Source organism: Gymnoscopelus braueri, assembly GCF_963280865.1.
Source record: "Gymnoscopelus braueri genome assembly, chromosome: 1".
NCBI classification, from domain to species: Eukaryota; Metazoa; Chordata; class Actinopteri; order Myctophiformes; family Myctophidae; genus Gymnoscopelus; species Gymnoscopelus braueri.
The window spans coordinates 57,648,209-57,673,388 of NC_137603.1; the positions used below are offsets into that span (position 1 = coordinate 57,648,209).

The window sequence follows — 25,180 nt, forward strand, 5'->3', positions numbered from 1 at the left end:
TTTAAATATGTGATCTAACCTAAGGCCTATCCGCGCACCTTTTAAGCTGTGGCGGCTCAGGGGTGGAGTTATGAACATTTTCTACTGTACCATTCATCCTAAGATATCATAACGTCATAGAAAAGGTAAGAAAACTTTAGTCCAAAATTCTCCTTTAAGTACAGTACTTAGGCAGAGGAGGGGACTCAGTCAGATGTAGACTTCAAATGGGAGTCGTTCTTTAGTCCAGCAGGTATACGGGCTGGGCAAAATATACAATTCTTCAATAACATATTATTTTCGTATCATCTTTCAGCGACTGGGGAGATGATTCATCAACCCTCTGTCCATTGCTTTCCTTTTTAACGGTTCAGAAGCCTTTTTAAAAATACCCGTGTGCTGTACTGTGTGGACATGGCCTCATAAATCACATATTGCAGAATTCAGAATGTATTTCTGCAGTTATAGGTCCCTTTAACCCATTAAGACCGGGAGGAAAGCGTCAAAGCGTCATTTTAGATTTCTTTGGCTATTTTTGTCTTTTTTTTTTTTTAAATCGTGAAGATTTGTGCAAATCTTTGAATATATATATATCTATGTTTTTTAAAGCGAATATTTTTAACTCAAGTCTTTGCTTCTTCTGGGGATTCTACAAATGTCTTCTAAATCCTAACGTGACTAAAAAAACGTATGTTGCTATAATCAGTGGTTCTTTTTTTTCATGTCAAGGACCACCCACAATGATATGTATTTGTCCACGGACCCCCACCAGAAGCAAAGATTTGAGTTAAAAATGTATACATAATATAAATTATACATAATATTTGGATATATTATATTCAAAGATTTGCACACATTTTCACGATTTCTTTCTCTCAAAAATAGCAGTTCTACAAGCTCCTATAAGCTCATCATAAGCTTGTATACTGTATCTGCTATTTTTTAAATAGCCAAAGAAATCTTAAAATGACACAGTTCCCGGACTGAACGGGTTAATGACTCAGAGCTCCCCTGATGTGCTGTCAAAACATGACTGCTCTGCCTCATCTCACCAACCAGCTCAGCTAACATTAGCCTCGCGTGGCCAGACTATATCACTGTGTGGATATGAGTCTGGTGCTTCTATGAGGATGTTTTTTTTTCCCAAGGGGCGGGATCAAAAGAATGGCTCTGCACGCAATTGGTTAGACCTATACAACCAACTACCAATTACAGTCTCCCATATTTGAATACTGGGCCCTGATTGGTCCCCCCAGACTTCAGGAGCAGGAAATGGATTCACAACAAAGCGGTGCCAGAATAGCCAAAGAAATCTCAAGTGACACATTCCCGGATTGAATGGGTTAAAATCTTAATACTATGTTGTCAAACTGCGTCTTTTATTCTAGGATGGCTGCATGACCACGTTGGTGATACTGCCAACAACACAGCATCAGGGGGTCCCTATATCTCCATATCTGGTCAGTCAATCGGTTAGAACGTTCCCTAGATCGGTGGTTCTAAAAAGTGGGGTCCGGGCAGGGACCCTCTGAGTTCCTTGAGGGGATCCAAATGGACCCTGTCTGTAAAACTTTGACCTTTACAGGTCTAAGTTATGGGGGGTCCTTGAAATTAAAAGCTTTGAGAACCACTGCCCTAGATACTGCATGTGGAGGACACCACCCCACCCAACCCCACCCTACGCACACACAGATTGTGTGCGTTCTTCAAGGACCTCCATATATGGGCATTAAACGGTACAGAGACAGACATACAGATTTTCGGTTCTGGTTATTCGACGGCATTCCCACTTGGCACAACATAGCGGCAGGTTATCGGCGATACACACGCCAAGTTTGGAGTCGATCGGTCGGACAGTCCTGGAGTTAATACACGCGGGACAGTTACACACAGGTTCTACTTTTGTTCTCCAGCTACTGGTATATGTACGGCATCAACTGTGACTCATACTATACCGGCTTTGGTGATTTATTGATTTCTGAGACACTAGAGAACCTCTTTCAAATAAAAGGGTAAAATTACATGAACACAGTCATTTCCCTTTCCCAGAAATAAATAGTGGGATGTCGGTGTCAGTGGGGGCATAGAGGTAAAACACTCACATAGGTTCCATGCATTTATAGATTATTATGCTGTAGCTACTGGAGGTCCCCTGAGGTTTGCAACATGGGTGTTATCCTGGACTCTACCTTCTCCTATCAAACCCACATCAAATCTGTAACCAAATCCGCCTTCTTCCTCCTCAAAAAACATTTCCAGACTCCGGCCGTTACTCTCAGACTCTGTTGCTGAGACCCTCATCCACGCTTTCATCTCCTCCCGCCTGGATTACTGTAACGGTGTCTTGTTCAGGCTCCCCAACAAAGCCCTGGACACACTGCAGTATGTGCAAAACTCAGCTGCCAGAGTGCTCACCCGTACCAAACCCTGGCAGCACGAATGCCGTGCTATGAGCTTGTAGATCTGCTATTTTTGAAAAATCGTGAATTGTTTTGCAAATCTTGGAATATATATATTTTTAAAGCGAACATTTGTAAAATATTTAGTTCCAGGGACCCCCAGAAGCAAAGATTTGAGTTACAAATGTCCGCTTAAAAAAAAAAAACTCAAATATTTGCACAAATGTTCATGCTTTTTCAAAAATAGCAGATCTACAAGCTCGTAGCGCGGCACTCGGTGCCGCGCTATGAGCTTGTAGATCTGCTATTTTTTGAATAGCCAAAGAAATCTTAAAATGACACGGATGCGTTCCCGGTCTGAAAGGGTTAAACACCTCCACTGGCTTCCGGTATAAGTTCCGCATCGCCTACAAACAGCTCCTCCTCACCTACACAAAGCTCTCTACTCCCTAGCCCCACGGTACCGTTCAGACCTCCTCGAGGATTACTCCCCAGCAGCGTGGAACCTGAGGTCTTCTGACTTGGGGCTCCTCCTCACCAGCCCTCACAGCAATAAGCGGACCCTCAGCGATAGAGCTTAGAGCTTAGAGAGCGTCTGGCGAACGAAGATTCGCCAGACGCCAACATTGGACTCTTTCAAGTCCGCACTGAAGAGACACTTGTTTACTCCGGCTTTTTGGCAAATTGTTTGTTTGTTTGTTTGTATTGTAAAGCGCCCTTGGTTTTTTGAAAGGCGCTATATAAATTCAAGTTATTATGAGGCCTGTCACAATTATTACGTAATCGCATTATTATGTTGAAAAATTGTCTTGGAATGGACGTTTGAGCCGTTGTGTAGTTCCTGCAGTGGTGGAAAAAGTACTCAAATGTTTTAATTAAGTAAAAGTATCAATACTGCAATATAGAAGTACTCTGTTACAAGTAAGAGTCCGGAATTAAACATTTACTTGAGTAAAAGTACAAAAGTATTGGTATCAAAATGTACTTAAAGTACCAAAAGTAAAAGTACTAAAATGTTTGAAAATAGCAGATCTACAAGCTCACAACGCGTTGCGATGCGATGCGTTGTGAGCTTGTGGATCGGCTATTTTCCAATAGCCTAGGTGTAAAATAGGGCTGAAGTGGTTAATGTAGGTTTTATACTGTAATCATTTATATCTGCAAAGTAACTAAAGTTTTCACATCATTGTAGTGGAGTAAAAGTACAATATTTGCCTCTGAGATGTAGTGGAGTAGAAGTAAAAGTACTGATAATTTGTAAAACTCCAGTAAAGTAAAATTACCTCAAAATTGTACGTAAGTACAGTACTTGAGTAAATATACTTAGTTACTTTACACCACTGAGTTCCTGATAGTGATGTTAGGTTCGACTGACTCCCTCCCTGAAAACGTAAAATGACTAGTTCAAGTTGGATGAGTTAGAACCTTGGGTTGCATGGCTACTTGGCCATACTATCTTTATCTTTATCATTTGCTCCTGTGCTCCGCGTGAGTGAGGAACTTCAGAAAAGTAGTATTTTAATGTCTCTTCATTCAGTCTCATTGTATAGCAGCAGTTCTCCCTTTTAGTCAGTGCATAAACAAACATGCGCAAAACAGATTCTTCCTGACAAAATATATACTGTATATACATTTTTTTTTAAATGAGTCCTGGTAAGTTCTTCCTGCTAGGCCTCTACCCAGTTGGACAAAGAATTAGGCGTAGTGACAGAATATTCATAGACATTTGTCTCTTACAAGCTAAAAGAGTAATTGCATTGACCTGGAAGAGGCCGGACAGACCAAGCATTGCACAGTGGTTCAGGGAATTGTCTTTATGCCTACCTTTAGAAAAAATCACATACATACTTAAGGACAAACAAGAGATGTTTCAGGAGGTGTGGGGTTGCTTTATTCAATACATGGAAAATAATAATCTGCCACATTTAATGGAAGAATCTGGAGAGGAGTAGTGTTGATGCCGATGTATGTTTTTCTTTTGTCTTTGTTACTGTTTTTGTTTTTTGTCATTTCAATAACTGTCTTGTATAATTTAATGTAAAAGTTCATTTTTGCTTTCTGTATATTTTATTTTTATTGTATTATAAGTTGTTGTAATGTGTGTAAAAGAAAATAAATAAACATATTGTTGAAAAAAAAAATGAGTCCTGGTACTTTTCTCTCCCATCTACTGGTATATCGGTATATATATATATATATATATATGTACAGCATAAATTGTGACTCACACATGACACCGAACATTGGTGATCTATCGATTTCTGTGACACTTAAGAGAACTTATTTCAAATATAGCCATATTTCCCAAAAAGTAAGTACTGGTGGGATGCAGGTATCTGGAGGGCATAGAGGTAAAAAAAAAAGAAAAAAAAAACACTGAACAGGGATGGTGTCCTTGTGTCTACTCTGCACTAATAAGTCTACTGCCTGTTCAGCTGGAGGAGGTATAGAGGAACTGGGTCGAGCGAACCGATGCATGTGTTACTACTCCGCTCTCCCACTGAAACTCCTCACTGTCAGGAGAAGGTATAGCGCGGTTGGAGACTCTACGTGTGTTGGAGGAGGCATGCGGTTGTCAACAGACCAACAGTGGGGGTTGGCAGCAGGGAGTGCAGTACACATGCAGAGAATTGGCGATGACTAAAAAGTGTAAAAAAAAATTATAAATAAAAAGTACCATGACACATTTTTTTTATCGTCTCTGTCGGATGGGAAAAGCTTGTGGATCTGCTTACTTTTGCTACTTTTGTGTGACGCTGTAGTATGATCGAGAAGGGTGTTAATTTGCGGAGAAATAAAAAACGCAAAAAGGTAAAATATGGAGATAGGAGGTTTCTGCCTGACGATATTTTGAGACCTGTTTCCCCATACAATGAGTGTGAATGGCAAGGGTGATGAAAAAATGCAATTCCTTGTCACCCCCCCTGGCAAGGCACAGAAGCAGCTGATAATGATGGTTGACAGACACTATCTGGTCTTATATCGTCATTACCAGGTAAGCTAGCTAGAAGCTACACAAACCCAAAGTTCTACCAAAGTTCAACATGGCTTTAACAATGATAATACCCAGCATAGTCAGGATTTTAAAGTTCCTATGTGTGCCAGGTGGTTCAGCCTGGTGGTGATGAGTGAACTGGCTCCATCATTAACCCATTAAGAGCGGGAAAGCATCTGTGTCATTTTCTTAGGCTATTCAAAAATAGCAGATCTACAAGCTCATAGCACGGCACCGAGTGCCGTCCTCCGAGCTCGTAGATCTGCTATTTTTGAAAAATCTTGAAAATGTGTGCAAATATTTGCTTCGGGGGTGGGGGGGGGGGGGGGGTCCCTGGAACAAAACATTTTGAGATGGGGGTCCACGGCCAAATACATGTTTTCCCAATCCTAACAGTATGTTGCTATAATAGTGGTGCTCCAACTTTTTCATGTCAAGGACCACCAAAATATGTTATTGGCCGCGGACCCCATCTCAAAATATGTTGTTCCAGGGACCCCCAGAAGCACAGATCGGAGTTAAGAATTTTCACTTTAAAACATATATATACAGCATATATATATTCAAAGATTTACATTTTGCACGATTTTTCAAGAAATAGCAGATCTACAAGCTCATAGCGCGGCACTCTATGAGCTTGTAGATCTGCTATTCTTTAATAGCCAAAGAAACCTTAAAATGACACAGATGTGTTTGCCGGTCTTAATGGATTAAAGTTCCTATGTGCCAGGTGGTTCAGCCTGGTGGTGGTGAGTGAACTGGCTCCATCATTAAACTGACTTCAGAAACCCAAAGCTTGGAGCTGTATTGTACTGTCAGCTCTCTGATGAGCAGGCAGGGTTTTACTGGAACAGAGGTGAGTCATCACTAGGCTCACAGCAGACAATGGGCTTTATAACAGCTGCCATACAATGAGAAAATACATTTTTTTTCTGGACAAACCAACTGACTGTTCAGGGGAGGTTGAACATTTGGCATTCACAAATACAGATTTTTAGTATTCGACCAAAAAGTATTCGAATAGCCACATTTTCACAGGTGATATGTCTTCTTTTTTTTCATCCAATAAAACGTGTCTGCTGCAGATATATTGCCAATGCTTTATAAATTATTTTTTAGACATTGAAAGAATTATAAGAAAATTAAAAGAATTATATAAAAAAGTTATATCAGCAAATATTCGACTTTGGTGTACAGTGTCGAATAGTGGTTTTGATATTCGAATAGTCAAATATTAGATTATTCTGTGAAACCCCTAGGTTTGGTACGTACGTGCACACTCTTTTCACCAACACCTTGATTCACACACAGTTGGTAGCCCCATTCGGAACCCTGCATACCTTTTTTTGTATTTGGGAAGGCGCTCCAGGGTCCCTTGAAAGTCAATGCCTTCTCCCATTCACTCGCTGGTACCACTCTCTGGTCTCGGACAAATATAACGTCTCTAAAGTTTTGTAGAGAGATTTCAAAGATATTCTGAGATGCATTAGGGTCAAACGTGCGTTGATTGGCGCTAATCGGCGTTGCCATTAAAAATGTTTAATTCATATTTTAAAATGTAGTTTTCCTCTTTTCCGTGCTCCATGCCCCGCCTCCCCTGTCTTGTGATTGGCTAGATGCACTTTTCCAGCCAATCACAAGACGGGGGAGGCGAGACATGGTACGCAAGTGATAGCAAAACTACATTTTTAAAACATGGATTAAACAACTTTAATGGCAACGCCGATTATTGCCGATCAACGCACGTTTCCGCGGGACCCTAATGCATCTTTGAAGTATCTTTGAAAGCTCTCTGCAAAACTTTAGAGACGTTATATTTGTCCGAGACCAGAGAGTGGTACCAGCGAGTGAGTGGGAGAAGACATTGACTTTCAAGGGACCCTGGATACCGCCTTCCCAAATACCAAAAAAGGTATACAGGGTTCCGAAAGGGGCTACCACAGTTGGTTACCTATGCTCACTCTTTGGTGTTGCCTTGCCTCTTGTTCACTATTGTCCACTGGAGAGTCGGGGGGTAAGAAGAAACTTACTCAAGAGTTACTCAACAAGAGTTGTTGAGTGATGGGGTGTTACTTATTCACTTTCCTTGTTCAATTTTTTTCTCCAACCCAGTCAAAGGATTCAAACCACCGTCAAACTTGTCACAAGCCTCCTTCTATATAACCTTTCGCCTAGACCAGGACAATAACGGGGAGCACATCGTTCAAGTGTACCGGTATAGGCACATTTTAACCCATTAAGACCTGGAACGAGTGCCGCGCTACGAGCTTGTATATCTGATATTTTTGAAAAATCGTGAAAATGTGTGCAAATCTTTGAATATATATTATTTAAAGTCAAAAATCTTTGCTTCTGGGGTCCCTGGAACAACATATTTTGAGATGGGGGTCGGCGGCAAAATACATATAATTTGGGGGGTCCTTGACATGAAAAAGGTTTGAGCACCACTGATATAGAAACATACGTTTCTTCAGAATACTGTTGGGATTAAGAAGACTGTATGTAGAATGTAGAATCGGCTTCAGGTCTTAATGGGTTAACTCAGAATTTGACTGAAGGATATCGTCTCTGTTGGGTGGAAACCTCATATGTCCAAAACTGTCAAATTCCAAAAATTGCAAACAACAATCGACAAGCTCAAAAGCTGAGTTTAGAGCTTATAGATCTGCAATTTTGGATACTTTTGTGTGACGGCGTAGTACGATGAAGTAGGGCGTTAATTTACAAAAAAAAAACACAAAAAGCTCAAATATGGAGATAAGAGGTTTGAGGCGTCACCTCTGTTTCAAAATGGCCAACCAATCTGTAAACTACTGAAGACTACATCACAGCCACAAAGAATGTGTGCTTGTTGTGTGTGTGCGTGTGCTCACATGTATATTATGTGAGCGTAAAATGGGTGTTTGTCCATGAGCCGTGTGTGTGTGTGTGTGTGTGTGTGCTGCTCAGAGCCCATGCCAGGCTTGCCCCCTCTCTCTGTGATAAGAGAAGTCTAGTACACTTTGCGGCTGTCTGACTGAGGTCCTCCAGGGAAGGCCGAGTGAAGTGGAGGGGGGTAGTTTGCATTCCTGGCCATTTCATGAAAAAAGGGTGCAACCATGGGAGTAAGCCAAGAGGAGGGCTCAATTATGCATGGTTAAACAAAGCCCAAGGCTACCAGGCTAGCAATGTCTCAGCAAACTCTCTCTCTCTTTCTCTCTCTCTCTCTCTCTCTCTCTCTCTCTCTCTCTCTCTCTCTCTCCCCTTGACTGGAATGCCAGACTCTCGGACAGTACACTCCTTGGTAGATTTGAGTTGATGGAAGAAGAAGAAAGAAAGAAAGAAAGAAAAAAAAACAAGGGGAGAAAAAAAACAGGCAACAAAGAGCGTGGTTCCTGATAAATCACTGGATTATGTTATGACAAGTGTAGGCACTTCGAAACTAAACTTCTCAGAGGCCTCCAAAACACAGCGCTGAAAAGAAAACATTCCCATTCAGAAGGGGTCAAATGATACAGCAAAGAGTTTACGTTAGCAATAAACCAACTTGAGAGGAGAGGTGGCCTGTGAAGAGATCAACGGAGAGGACCCAAATAGGCTATATAGCTCGATAATCGTGGACGTAATTTGTCCGGCAAATACTAACAAGAGTTCTCATAGCATGTTCATCATAACAGTAATATGGGGACCGACCATGTTTAATGACTCCCAAACAAAGTGACAAATATGAACCTCTGTGGGAATCAAAACCAGCTGGAAGACAAATTTCCCTCTCAACTCGATCAATTTACCCGTGTTCTGATTTAGAACAAATGATAAACAAAACCTTCATTCAGGCCCCCATCTGTCCTCTTGTCTGGTACTCCCCCCACTTATGTGATCTTTGAGGATCACAGGAAAATTGTCTGAACACTAAATCTGTGTATTTCTTACTATTTCTTGCTCTGTAATGCTGAGGAATAATTGAAGCTTTCCGTGATTGCACTTGCTCTACATAAGCACATGCCTATAATACAATTTACTTGCATAACCTGGACTTCCAACATGTTTAGGAATCGGTTTATTATTACCCACATGGCAGAGGTACATTGAAATGCATGGGCATTACATATGAGTAAGAAGCAAACGAGCGGCGGAAGCCAACTCTTAACTTCTGATCAAACATAACACCGACCAAACATAATCAAGAATGTCAAAAGAGAGAAGTTCTAACTGAAATCAGGTCAAGGGTAATTTTTTTTTTCAGCCTCGGGAACTGGACACTGCCCCTCATTCTTCAAGCGCACAATAAATCGGAAAGTATGGGCATTCAGTTACATGTAAATTATATGCATTCCTTCCACAGCCAAAGGGGATCGGTGTCTGTGTATGGCACACACATGAATAGGGGCAAACTGGCTAAAAAAAAAACCTCACTGCCGACATCTTCCTCTTGTTTCTAATGGAAACAGGAGACAAGGGATGGATTCAGGTGACAGAGAAGCCCAGCAATCACGCACACGCACGTGCACACACACACACACACACACACACACACACACACACACACACACACACACACACACACACACACACACACACACACACACACACACACACACACACACACACACACGATTCTACTCTCTAGCTCGAGAAGAACAGATTTGATTTCATTCTCTTGAACAAAAAAAAAGTAAGAATATTTGATATCTTTTCTGTCCTCATTAGTGTGTGTTCCTGTCAGAGTATAAACAACACACAGTTCTACTCAGCAGACTTCTCCCTGAGGAAGCATTAATCCATAAAGACCTGAGGGCAATTCTATAAATGCCTTCTAAATCAGCCTTCTAAAAAACAGTTTTCTGAAAAACCTATGTTGCTATGTCGGTGGCGCTCAAACTTTTCCATGTCAAGGACCCCCAAAATGATGTGAATTTGGCCACGGACAACCCTCCCCCCTATCTAAAATAATTTTGTTCCAGGGACCCCCCCAGAAGCAAAGATTTGAGTAAAAAAAATATTGCATTAAAAAAATGTACATTTTCACGAATTTTCAAAAACAGCAGATATACAAGCTCATGAGCTTGTATATCTGCTATTTTTGAATAGTCAACCGATGTGCTATATATATATTATATATATACATAGCTAAAATCTAAAATGACACATAATGCTTACCCGGTTTTAATGGTTTAAAGAACAACACATTCTAATCTCTCTAGCTAAGCCACGCTCACACTGAGACAGCATGCCGATGATGATACTAATGCCGATTTGCAGGCATGTGTTGTTTGTGTGTGCCTTTGAACATCCAACATTTGGCAATGTGCAGAAATCAGATCCAAGATAGATGAGCCTTCTTCCGGTAAGTCTAGCAGATTGTTTGTGTGTACCACATGTCACCTAACATCCTGGGCTTTTTCAATCTGGCTCATGACCTGTCTGTCTCGCATGTCAACCCATTTTAACCCATTCAGTCCGGGAACGCGTCTACTTAATGTCTTCTAAATCCTGACGGTTTTCTGAAAACCTGTATGTTGCTATGATATCAGTTGGTTCTCAAACTTTTTCATGTCAAGGACACCCACAATTATGTATTTGGCCGTGGACCCCCATCTGAAAATATTTTTTTTCCAGGGACCCCCAGAAGCAAAGATTTGAGTTACAAGTATGTTTGCTTTAAAAATGTATGTATTCAAAGATTTGCACACATTTTCATAATTTTTCAAAAATAGCAGATATACCAGCTCATAGCGCGGCACTCGGTGCCGCGCTATGAGCTTGTAGATCTGCTATTTTTGAATAGCCAAAGTATAAAATAATGATTATAGGTAAAAATCGAAAATGACACAGATGCGTTCGCGGATTGAAACGGTTAACAAGCAGCTGAGTCCTTGTCTCTCTCTCTCCACTGTAAAGCAGAAATGCCTCACAAAATAACCTTTTGAGTCAGAGGGTCTTCAACAGGGGGCCCGGGACCCCTAGGGGGTCCTCAGAGTTACAACAGGGGGGAGGGGCAAATCCATAACCACTTGAACACTGGCATCCATATTCTGAGGCGAACCTTAGCTAAAAAATTGCAGATCTACAAGCTCACAACGCCTCGCGCTGAGAGCTTGTAGATCGGCTATTTTCGGCAAAGAAGTTTGTTGCAGAGGGAAAAAGGAGCAGACCAAGTACAGAGCGAAAGGTCAAGTTTACTCAGTATTGATGGTTTACGTGGTTAAATGTCTGAAAATACACATCAACATGAATCCAACACACACTGATGACAGTGCTGTCAAACAAGTCTGTGAAGCTATCTACGAAATGTATGATTTTTTTTACAACACAATTGTATACAATATGTAGTGGGGGGTCCCTGCTTCATCTCTCTCTCAGCTAGGGGGGTCCTTGGGGCTGAAAAACATTGCCTGCAGACCCCCTGGTTTGAGTAGATAGAAATTAGACACAATTACACTGTGGATGCGCGAGAGGTGCAGTCAGGCTCTGGAGCTGCTGTGTGTGGTAGCTTAGCAACAAAAAGGCTATCTATGTGTCAGAGTTTCATGGATTCAGGGCTGATTGCAGCTTATTAAGTGGCACTCACCGCAGGAGCAACACGTGAAGCAGTTTGTGTGATACAGGTTCCCCATGGCCTGGCAGGCTTGGCTGGCTCCGTACACCCCCTTCCCACATTTAATACAGATGCCTGTTGGAGAGAGGGCACATATATATATATATTAAGCATGGATTAAAGAAAAAAATGATAAAATCTCACGACTGAAAATGTATTGTAAGACCATTGATTGATTGAATACTTTATTGGTCAGAAATGTAAAACAGCACGAGGTACTGTCAGGCATTAAAGGAGTAGTTCACCCAATTTTTGTTTTACTTATTTTCTATCAATTACTCACCCCATGAAGCATTGAATTAATGGAGATCTTTTAGTTTTTGTCGCATTCCTGAGCCAATTTTGATGACCGGCGGTCCCTCCAGTAGGAGACTCAAAGGGTCTCCTTTGTGTCTCCTACCGGATACAATAGCATCTTTCCGCCAGTAATCAAATTATTGTCTTAGGAATCCAACAAAAACTAAAAACTCTCAATGAATTCAATGTTTCATGGGGTGTTTAATTGATAGGAAATAAGTAATTTTTTGGGTGAACTACTCCTTTAAGGCTAAAAAGGATAACAGAAAAAAGTCCTGTGGACTTGTTTCTACCTATGTATTCAATTCATCAGCATATCATAAAAAAACAACACACTAAAACATCATGTCTTCATCAAATACAAAACATTATAGGTACAAAGGAGAAAGGGAAAAAGGGGAAAAACATCAGTAGTGAATAACACCTCCTTTCTATGGGAAATTCCATTTTCCTCCCTTTGAGGTCTCCTGATAGATTGTTTCTCAGGCTAGTTTTGAAAGAAACCAGTGATTCACCAAGTCCTAATGTGTGACTTGTGAAATGGAATGGATGTATGAAAGGAAAAGTAAAAAACTAACACCTAGTTATTTTGAACTTGAAAGTAACTATGAGTACCAAGAATGTGTAACTAGGTTTCATTTTGACCCATTAAGACCTGGAACGCATCTGTGTCACTTTTTCATTTGAGCTAAAAAGCATTATTTTACACTTTGGGCTATTTTTGAAAACGAGAAAACGTGTGCAAATCTTTGAATATATAGTGTTTAAAGCGAACATTTTTTAACTCTATTCTTTGCTTCTGGGGGGTCCCTGGAACAAAACATTTTGAGATGGGGGTCTGCGGCCAAATACATATAATTTTGGGGATCCTTGACATGAAAAAGGTTTGAGCACCACTGATATAGAAACATACGTTTTTTCAGAAAACTGTAAAAGACGCATTAGACTTCTGAGATTCGAATGCTTCAAACTAAAGCCAAGTAGTACCATCATCATCCACTAGAGTTCCTAAAATGCTGGTATCGGTGAGTATGCCAGTCTATGCCATTCCGACGCCACATCATTTATCACATGATATGTCATTTACAGTAATATTTGGAATGCTTCAGTTGATGTTGAACTACTCTTTTATACTCTTACTGTATTATTTACATTATTATTTTTCTAACTTGCCGTTTCCAGCTTGCAGATCTGCTACTTTTGATGTTTTGTGTGAATTTGATGCTCTGAGCGTAAATTCAATCTCTCTCCCACACTCATCTTTATTGCTGGGGATGCTTCACAAACATCCTGTCATTCACAGCTTGAAGTGTGAGCACTTCTAGTCAATCTGCAGTTAGCCAATCAGGCGATTAGACTCCGCCTTTAACCCATTAAGACCGGGAACGCATCTGTGTGTCATTTTTAGATTCCTTTGGGCTATTCAAAAATAGCAGATATACAAGCTCATAGCGCTATTATAAATAATAATGGGCCTTGATATGAAAGGGTTGAACACTACTGGGACGACAGTGATTCTTTGTATAAGGACAAAACATCAGATAAAAGAAAGACACCAAACTGTTTTGATGCAGCAGCAGCAGCAGCAGCAGCAGCAGCAGCAGCAGCAGAGGCAGCGCAGGCAGTGGACTAATGACCTCCCAACTCTCAAACAGAGCACTGCCTCCACCGAGGGTCACATTCCACAGGGAGTGTGGGGTCAAAGCCTGGGTGGGGTTAGTCCAGGGTCACAACGTGTAGTACAGGACAGCCCACCCGCCCCCCCCCCCACCCCACAACCTCCCCACCCCACAACCTCCCCACCACCACCACCCCCCACCCTGTCCGAGTCTGACCGATCGACACGCACACACTCGCGCTGATGAATGAAAATGAAGAAAAAGTGTCATCTCTCCACGACGAACAAGTCACTGTCAATATGTAAAAAAAAAAGAGCAGAGATTATGGCTCCGCTCTTCTTGGTGGTGATCTGGGAAATTCCTTTTGGTTCCCTTGTCGGCAGTTATCTCGAGCTATAATTTCCCTTTCCCAACAACAAACTGTACTACAGCACGTGACCGTTATAAAAACAAGATAAAGGGACAAGCAAGGGCACTGGAAAACTAACCAAAGGTTACATGTTTTCACTTTAGATTCAGGGCCCTTTTTTTGTACATACGGTTTCAGCTGAATCATAGTCAAATATTGGCATTTCCTACTGCAGCGTGAACTCGTGACTGCGCTCCTGCACTCAGCAAAGATAACATGAGAAAACGATGGCTATTCTTATGCGATAAGGAGAGAGGCTTAAGAGTTGAATCATCTTAATCGTTGTAGCCGCTGAGCCAAAATAAATATGCCTGATAGCCTTTGGCAAACAGATGGGAAATAAATGACTGCTTGTAGTAACTCTGCCCCCTTTTGCCAGTCTGTGTGTTCGCTATAGCGAGGGATGCTGTTTGAAACCTCAAGGTATAAGAATAAAAAATTGCTTTAACCTCAAAGTCAGTGTCAAAAGTAGGCTATGCAACAGGGAATGGTACAACAGAAATCTCCAAATGCCCCTGAAAACAGATATACTGCTATAAGGGCCCGGCGCCTTAAAAGCTAAACGTTTCAACTCCTAGTCTAAAAAACTAAAATAAACTAAATAAGTTTTTCTTTATAAAACGAAATAAAGTTTTATAAAGAAAAGGCCTGTTTACAAAATGGTATATAGATAAGAGAGCTCTGGATAAAGCTACATGATTAAAATATATCCTCTCTGTCGGGTGGAAACCTCATATGTCCAAAACTGTTACTTTTCAGGATTCAAATACAAAAATAGCGAAAGGAGCAGATCTACAAGCTCATGCAGATCTGCTACGTTTGATGCTTTTGTGTGACGCTGCGTGTCAGCTGACAGCAGATTAGACAGTTGTCTGATCATCAGTTGTCTGATCATCAGAAAACAAGACATGTAAACCAGCTTGCTTTCTTTTTTCAATCTGTGTGTGTGTGTGTTTGCCGTGTATGCGCTGTGTATGTGCGGCTTGTTTTCATAGACCTGTTGCTTATTTCTCTCGCAGAATCTGGCAACACTGCTGGGCCAGAACGGACGCTACGCTGCTCGTATGCAGAGGTGTAAAGTAACTAAGTACATTTACTCAAGTACTTTACTTAAATGTTGTCCTATATATATTACTCTGTGTCACGGCGATTTGAACTGACGGCAGGCGTGTATAGTAGGCATAGAGGCGAGAGGCGTGTCTAGTACCATAGCTTGGGAGGACGAGACCGCCCGTTCAGAGTATGGGAAAGTATCCCCATTGGCTTAAAGCAGGGGTCTTCAACAGGGGGTCCGGGACCCCTAGGGGGTCCTCAGAGTTACTACAGGGGGTCCGCCAAATCTTTGTGTGATATGATGATGATTTTTTTTACCTTAACCACTTGAACCCTAGCATCCCTTTTCTGAGGAGAACTTTAACCAAAAATAGCAGATCTACAAGCTCGCAGATGTGAGCTTGTAGATCGGCTATTTTTGTCAAAGAGGTATAGGTGTAGAGGGAAAAAAAGAGCAGACCAAGTAAACAAAAAAGTATAATCCGAAACACAATTTTATACAATATAGAGGGGGTCCCTGCTTCATCTCTCTCTCAGCTAGGGGGTCCTTGGCCTGAAAACGTTGAAGACCCCTGTCTTAAAGGACAGCCAATGATTGAAAACATGTAGCGAATATGTTGAACACATGGATGACTAGTAGGTCAGTCTCTTCTTAGACCAGCTTGCAAGCTGGTAAAAACAACAACACAGAAATCCTGTGTGTACAGTATAAACAATGGGCCCGCCCCAGAGAACTGTCCTTTACATATCCATACAACACATTCCTTAGCAGCTACAAGTTTAACTGAACGTTACATATTGCAGCACTATGTAACGTTTTAACAACTATATAGCATATTATGTCCCACAAAATTATAAAGTTACACGTCTTAAAGCAATAACAATCATGCTTCCATAAATGTATCAGACTCAGGGGGGTCCCTGCTAGGGGTAGGGGCTTGACTGTATTATTATGTATAGGGGAGACAATGAGTTTCATCCTGGCAATTACCGAAGCACCACGGCAGAACGGGACTCCCTCTTTCATTGGTGTTTCGCCTTGATTGCGTCTAAACCCTAACATTTAACTTCACTAAAACTATAACCAAACCTAACCCTAACCTCACAAACACTAAGCCTAACCCTAACCCTAACCTTAACCCTAACCTCACAGAAATGATGCCTAAACCTAACCTCAAAACCCTGTTCGCCTGGGCGAAACACCGGGAAAAGAGACTCTCCCATGGTAGAACTGCCGGTCAAAGCGAAGACTGGCCAATCACAGCGCATCCTCACCGGACATGCTTGCAGAGAGACTCTTGGGTAATGAAGTCAAAGACGTTGGCTGCCATGTTATTTGTGTCCAAAGTGGCCACTGATACCCCAAAACTACACAGTGCTGCTTTAATTATGAACTGTATGTACTTTCCAATCCATTCTATGTCTCATACTGCCCCGGATAAGGATAAAGGATAATTCCTTTTAACAGGTTGTTCATGAAAGTCCTTGCGGTCTTGTTTCCAATGAGAACCTGTGAGCAATTAGGGGTTAAGAGTCTTGCTCAGGGACAAATTTCATTTCATCGGCACATATGCTGGCCTGGCCTGGAATCGAACCTGGGGCAACCAGGGCCTCTGGCTCCCTAGGCGGGCTCACTAACCACTCAGCTATGGCCGCCCCTTATCCTAGTGTCCTTGCTCAGTGTATTATGTTCGTACTAGCGCAGCAGTAGTCACAATTTCCACAATTATATAATCGTGAATCATGTCGACTAATTATAAACATATTCTTTGCCAGCTGTTGCACCTTGCACTAATCTTCTTGCCAATACACGAGGATTAATAACCAGAACACTGTACAACCCATCTCCCCCTCGCACAGAGGAACAATCAAATCACACAGGACATTACATACTACTTAGTATAGACGTAATTATGCAGCCCTTAAATTTGTACAGTGTGATGGCTGGTTTCTTTAAAAAAATTGGCCTGAAAAAATCAAGAGACCACAAGGGGAGGTAAATGTAATTCTCCCATCTCTTTTGTACATATAGTGTTTGTATTCGTTGATGACATGTATTATTGCGTTAATCGTACTTTACCACATGCTGTTTACATTTCTGACTAATAAAGTAATCAATCAATCAATCAATCAATCAATCAATCAATCAATCAATCAATCAATCAACATCAGTAATACTGCATTCACACTGGCGGCGATAAAAGCTACAAACACCCAAGTCACCACTATAGTTGAAGTGTGTTGCTCAAGAGACACTGTGTAAACGAACAAGGTTAAAGGGTTCAATAGCAGCACAGGGAACTGTTTACTGGCAAGGAGGGTTTTTCTTTTTTTGTTCTTCAGATTTACGGAACGGAGAAGGAGTCGTGCAGAGAGAGAGAGAGAGAGAGAGAGAGAGAGAGAGAGAGAGGAGGAGAGTGGAAACGGTGAAACCAAAACATGATTGATTGACACTTCACTGCGTCATTGGAGCACGGGAAAAATTTGCTGCCAGATCAACTTTTTTTTTTTGTTGCTTTTTTCCAGGGACCCCCAGAAGCAAAGATTTGAGTTAAAAATGTTTGCTTTAAGAAAATATATATTCAAAGATATGCACATGTTTTCAAGATTTTTCAAAAATAGCAGATCTACAAGTTCATAGCGCGGCACTCGGTGCCGCGCTATGAGCTTGTAGATCTGCTATTTTTGAAGAGCCAAAGTTAAGTGGTTGAAAAGATTGTGACGCTATGATAATTTTGCTGGGGACCCCCTGGTACCCACTCAAGGACCACTGGTTGAGAACCAGTGGCCTAGAGGTAAAATCTTGGGAAAAAGTGACAAATGTGGAATATATTTGAAACATTTTAACAGCCTTGACATGAAAATATTTGAGAACAACTGGTTTAAACAATATTTACAAGCGACTTGACAGAAAAACAAGCCCAAAGTCGCTTATAATAAGCAGACATGGCAACACTGCTTGTCGCCTGTTGCGTTGTTGCCACTATACTAGTGTTGATGCTGCATAAGCGTTAGCAACGGATGAGCTACTTTAACCCATTAAGACCTGAGGCAGATTCTACAAATGCCTTCTAAATCCTAACAGTTTTCTGAAAAACGTATGTTGCTATTTCAGTGGTGCTCAAACTTCTTAATGTCAAGGCCTCCCAAACAGGGCCGGACTGGGACCAAAATTCAGCCCTGGCATTTTGGTCCGGACCGGCCCACCAACCCCCCGGCCGTTTTGTCAACGGGGGTGGGGGGGAGCGTTTCACTGTTTCAGCCCAGCCCTGCACATGAACTCTGCAGCCGCACTGAGGCCCCTGCTGGAAAGCATCCCAGCCCAAACATTAACGTAACTAATAATTGGGCTACGCGACCCTGAAATGACCGTAATAATCCTAAAACGGGAGCGAAAATATAAAAAAAACTTTTTTTTTTCCTTTTTTTTTTGGTGGCCCAGCGGCCCACTGGCCCAGCGGCCCACCGGGCATTTACCCGGTACGCCAAATGGCCAGTCCGCCGCTGCTCCCAAAATTACATGTATTTGGCCACGGAACCACCATCTCAAAAAATGTTGTTCCAGGGACCCCCAGAAGCAAAGATTTTGAGTGGATGGATTCTAGCGACCTACTGAACATGTAAGCTCTGTGTACCAGTGCCATGATGCACCTGCAGGCTCACACAAGAACACAACAGTTCACAAGGATGACGCACTCAAACCTCGTTTCTACCGTGAGTTTTCCACCAACGTAAAACAAACAGCACATCAGAGTGCGTCACAGCGTCTCTTAAAGGGAAGGGGAATAGACACTGATTGGTTTTAATTAATGTAACGCCATAAACATTCCCTCGATTAATTCAGAGCCTCGGAGGTATCTCTCCACCAAACAGACGACTACAGATTACTACAGACTGGCAGTCGAATGAAGTCGGGAGATCAGTCGGTTGGAAGGTGTGAAAAGAAGTAGCTGGATGCACCTGAGAGCCGACACCGACAGACAGACGGCTACTATGGTGCTAAAAATAGCCTGTGGCTTGATGTCTTTTTCGACAACAAGCCCGCTGCTTTCGACGCTTCCCTACAACTTGCGATCCGACGGGATAGTGCACCCACCGGCCATTCAACAGCATATTTTCATCAACAGGCGCTTTCCAACACTTACCGCCACCGATGTCGATGAGGTGGAGAGCTACCTTAACACTGCCCAGTAGCGCTGTGCGCTCGTGTTTGCGCTCAAATAATGCATCGCCTAACTAGTAAAAGTGGCATGGACACACCCACAACGCAATTTGCGCCCCACGATCCGCGCCATGCGTCGCCAAAATAGAGCCCCATTGAGTTTCAGCTCAATATGTCAGATCCTACAATCCTACAATCCATTAAGACCTGGAACGCATCTGTGTCACTTAAGATTTCTTTGGCTATTCAAAAATAGCAGATAAACAAGCTCATGCTTGTAGATCTGCTATTATTTGAAAAATTTCCCCCCCAAAATGTTAGGATTTAGAAGACATTTGTAGAATCGGAACCTCAGGCCTTAATGGGGTAACTCTGACTCTGAGTATAGTACTCTAGTCTGCACCAACATAAATGTATGAGGGATCAAAAGTCTGAAAATGTTAGCGTAATCCTGCATTTGTCAACATGGAAGGTTTTGTTTTGTTTCCCATCTTCCCCAAAATAACAGACATATCACACAAAACAGCATCTGATTGTTGTTAATCATTTCCAGAGTGCTGTTAAGAATAAGTAAAAGCAAAGAAAAGAAAAGAGAAATCTCCTGCATCAGGATGCGGTAGGGATTTTTACGGGACGCCAGGGAAATCACAGAACTTCCCAGTTACTATTAATGTAAGCCAGACCGTGAATCCTTAATGTATCCATGGGACAGCAAGTCTGTGATAAGGCCAGGAAGCAGTGTCTCTACTCACTCTAACATGCCCTTGTATTAACCCATTCAATCCGGGAACGCATCTGTGACACTTAATATTTCTTTGGCTATTCAAAAATAGCAGATCTGCTATTTTTTGGGAAAATCATGAAACTTTTTTCAAATCTTTAGGTTTAAATATATATATATTTTTAAAGCGAACATTTGTAACTCAAATCTTTGCTGCTGGGGATTCTACAAATGTCTTCTAAATCCTAACAGGTTTCTGAAAAACGTATGTTTCTATATCAGTGGTTCTCAAACTTTTTCATGTCAAGGACCACCACCATTATGTATAAACCAATTATATGTATTTGTCCACCGACCCCCATCTCAAAATATGTTGTTCCAGGGAGCCCCAGAGGCAAAGATTTTAGTTACAAGTGTTCGCCTTAAAAATATATATATATATTCAAAAACGTGCAAAAAAAAATCACGTTAAAAACAAAAAATGCAGATCTACAAGCTCATAGTGCGGCACTCTATCTGCTATTTTTGAATAGCCAAAGAAATCCAAAAATGACCCGGATGCTTTCCCTGGTCTTAATGGGTTAAGATTCCCAAACCTTTCCATGTCAAGAACCTCCAAATAGCCATAACCTCTGGCTGTGACCACCTTTTGCGAAATTCTGTGTCAGTACCCGGAAGAGTAACAGAAAGAGAAGGCACCTCGATGTAAAATTGGCTATTTTGTCCAAAAAAATTAAATATATATATATATATATATATATATATATATTTGGAAAACGTAAGTAGTGTGAAGTATATATGATTAGAACATGATTGAACATTTCAATACAATATTTAAAAAATTGCTTTTGCTACAAATTGCTACAAAACGTGTATATCCAGTCATTTTGGGCATAAACAACAAGTTGAACGATACATTTAAAGTCATGTATACATCATGTATACTTTACATGATGTATTTTATTATATTATTTATTTATATTTATTTATATAATTTTTTTTAACATTTTGAACAAACTAGCCAATTTTACATGGAGAAGCCCACTCTTCCTTAGTGCCCACTCTTCTTGTATCCCCTGGGAGTAGCGTTGGAAAACAACAGTATAGGAAAAACACGCGATCCAATGTCCCCACTGGAGCATGTCACGCTCCGTCAAAAGAAGCATTCCTGAGATTCCGTAGATTTGGTGACATTTGTTATCAGTGTGTGTTATTCAGTTTGTTTGATGATACAAACTGTCTGGGCCAGGCCTCACAACAAGGCAACCCCTTGTGGGCCCCCCCTTCCCCCCCCACTCTGAACGCCACTCTATTAACCCATTCAATTGACATGAAACTTTTTCATGTCAAGGACCCCCCAAATTATATGTATTTGGCCGCAGAACCCGCCCCCCCCCCCCCCCCCCCCATCTGAAAATGGTTTGTTCCAGGGAAAGCAAAGATTTGAGTAAAAAATATTCCCTTTAAAAAAATATATATATATATTCAAATATTTGCACAAATGTTCAAATCATACCAGAGACTTCTCTGCTGGGCCTCACGGATAAACTGTCTCCCTCTCAGCTTTCCTACCGTCTGTCTCCCTGACAATGTCTTTATCTCAGCTTTCCTACTGTCTGTCTCCTTGACACTGTCTCCCTCTCAGCTTTCCTACTGTCTGTCTCCCTGACACTGTCTCCCTCACAGCTTTCCTACTGTCTGTCTTTCCAACACTGTCTCCATCTCAGCTTTCATAGTGTCTGTCTCCCTGACACTGTCTCTCTCTCAGCTTTCCTACTGTCTGTCTCCCTGACACTGTCTCCCTCACAGCTTTCCTACTGTCTGTCTTCCCAACACTGTCTCCATCTCAGCTTTCATAGTGTCTGTCTCCCTGACACTGTCTCCCTCTCAGCTTTCCTACTGTCTGTCTCCCTGACACTGTCTCCCTCTCAGCTTTCATACTGTCTGTCTTCCCAACACTGTCTCCATCTCAGCTTTCCTACTGTCTGTCTCCCTGACACTATCTCCCTCACAGCTTTCCTACTGTCTGTCTTCCCAACACTGTCTCCATCTCAGCTTTCCTACTGTCTGTCTCCCTGACACTGTCTCCCTCTCAGCTTTCCTACTGTCTGACTCCCTGACAATGTCTTCATCTCAACTTTCCTACAACTGTCTGTCTCCCTGACACTGTCTCCCTCTCAGCTTTCATACTATCTCAGTGAAGACAAAACAAACACTAGAACAGCCACTCCATTTTAAAGTATAATAGTACTTCTCCACAGCTCTCATCTCAATGTGATTTCACAGCCTCACATGATCATGTGACTAGGTTTGTCACCATTCGAAAATTGAAGTTGGCGATTAATTGCGATTAACGTTTTAATTGTGTTTGACGTTGAACATTGGAACTTATGAATACTTTCTTTTTGGCTATTAGGCTTCGTAAACAAAAGTTGCACAAGGCAGATCATTGAATTACTCTTATACTTTAAAAGAAAAAATTAATAGTGGAATTAGACAAATGGAAATAGCCAATCTACAGCTCAAAGTGTGTCGCATCACGACACGTTTTGAGCTTGTAGATCTGCTATTTCCACTATTTTTAAAAATGTTTGAAAATAATATGAAAAATTGTATTAACATGGTTATGATCATTACGATGATCTCAAATAATTGCGATTAGGCGATTATGTAATAATTGTGACAGGTCTACATGAGGGAGATAAATGTGCCTTTATAAATCAGTTAAGAATGCACTGTTTATTATGCATCTGCACCCAGAATCACATGTATAACAGGTGTTTAACCTACTGGAAGCTTGTAATTGCAAAATCGGTATTAGTATCGGCCAATTTGACCATGCAAAATAATTGGTGGTCGGATATCGGCCAACATTTCAATATCGTGCCTCCCTACTCTATATAGCGATGATCATTGATTACTATGGGATATAGAGCTATTTAGAACGACAAAATATAACTTTAAAACTGTGTAAATCCCTGTCTGAATACTACCTGAGAAACACCTTGTCGTGTCGTACAAACATATCATTTATGAAGCAACGGACCCAGCTATATTTTAGCCACTGTGACAGAGACAATGATTGTGTCAACATCTATCAGGATTGGAGAGAATAATACCTGGCACTTCAGGAGAGACAGGGGTGACACCCCTGTGATAATAATAAATATGTGCAGACCAGTCGAGTGTTTTATTTGGGTAGTTTCTCCTGAAGTGCCCAGGCATTATTATTCTCCAGTGGTGGAAAAAGTACTCAGATGTTTTACTTAAGTAAAAGTATCAATACTGCAATGTATAAGTACTCCGTTACAAGTAAAAGTCCGGAATTCAAAATTGACTTAAGTAAAAGTACGAAAGTATTGGTATCAAAATGTACTTAAAGTATCAAAAGTAAAAGTACTAAAATATTTGAAAATAGCAGATCTACAAGCTCACAACGCGTTGTGATGTAGATCGGCTATTTTCAAATAGCCTAGGTATACAATAGGGCTAAAGTGATTAATGTATGTTTTATAACGTAATCATTTATATCTGCAAAGTAACTCGTAACTAAAGTTTTCAAATAATTGTAGTGGAGTAAAAGTACAATATTTGCCTCTGAGGTGTAGTGGAGTAGAAGTAAGAGTATGGGAAATTGGAAAAACTCAAGTAAAGTACAAATAACTCAAAATTGTACTTAAGTACAGTGCTTAGTTACTTTACACCACTGTTATTCTCTCTGATTAAAGTGGTCCCTGTTGAGCGCTGGATGAGCCCTTCTACCTTCAACTGTCTGAAGCGCCCTGGACTTCTCTTTGTATCTATCAGGATAGCTTTCATACCAAGTGACAAAACCATCTGTCATATAGTGACGTTAACATGATTTTAACTGGATCTTATAATCCATTAAGACCGGGAACACATCTGTGTCATTTTAAGATTTCTTTGGCTATTAAAAAATAGCAGATCTACAAGCTCATAGCTATGAGCTTGTAGATCTGCTATTTCTGGGGGGAAATCGTGAAAATTTGAGCAAATGTTTTTTAAAAGCGAAAATTTTTAACTCAAATCTTTGCTTCTGGGGATTCTACAAATGTATTCTAAATCCTAACAGTTTTTTTTTTTTAAACTTATGTTGCTATGATATCAGTGGTTCTCAAACTTTTTTCATGTCAGACATGGCAGCATGTGTGTATGTGCGTGCACACATGCGTGCGTACGTGCATGTGTGTGTAAGCCTATGTGCAATGACTACTGTGATTATAATTCTGGGCAGGTGAACAGCCCAAGTCCCCCCCGCCTGCCCCACACACACACACACACACACACACACACACACACACACACACACACACACACACACACACACACACACACACACACACACACACACACACACACACACACACACACACACACACACACACCATGTCTGGCCCGCCAGCCAAGACCGTGTGCCAAGTGTCTGGTGCTCCCCGACACCCCACCGGCTGGTTAATGAAGGGATTGGCAGGGGACTTGGGCGGGGTATATAGAGGGGGTGGGGCAGCTCTTACTGCCCTGAGCTTCAATGGCAGTCTGTGTCGGGCCAGCTGTTGATTCACAGCTCGTTCGCCCACCACAACAAACAGGAGGCCACACAGGGGCCGGGCTGGGCGGGCGGGCAGAGCGGGAGCAGCCAGCAGTGTGGGCACACTGGCAGCAAGTGTTGCCAGATTTCGCGAGAGAAACAAGCAACCGGGTCTATGAAAACAAGCCCCAAAATAAGCGCCTATAGGGCAGATCGGTCAAACTTTATTGTTATTTAAAAAACAGTAGTTCTTAAACGTTCTGGAAAGACCCCCAAATTAATATGTATTTGGCCGCGGACCCCCTCCATCTGAAAGTATGTTGTGCCAGGGGACCGCCATGATACAAGATTTGTGTTCTTAAAATGTTTCAAAAACATTCCAGAATTATTTAAATCTTTTTCAAGATTTATTGAAAATAG

The 25,180-nt window shown here is 41.4% G+C and overlaps 1 protein-coding gene across 1 annotated transcript in view; it reads right to left on the reverse strand.

The window, feature by feature from the left end:
• Nucleotides 1-25,180, reverse strand: part of wtip (WT1 interacting protein) — a 64,721-nt gene that overhangs the window by 30,448 nt on the left and 9,093 nt on the right. Inside the window, exon 2 of the mRNA XM_080432182.1 lies at nucleotides 11,924-12,025. Within this exon, the coding sequence (XP_080288308.1) occupies nucleotides 11,924-12,025 (102 nt within the window). The remainder of the gene's footprint in view (nucleotides 1-11,923; nucleotides 12,026-25,180) is intronic.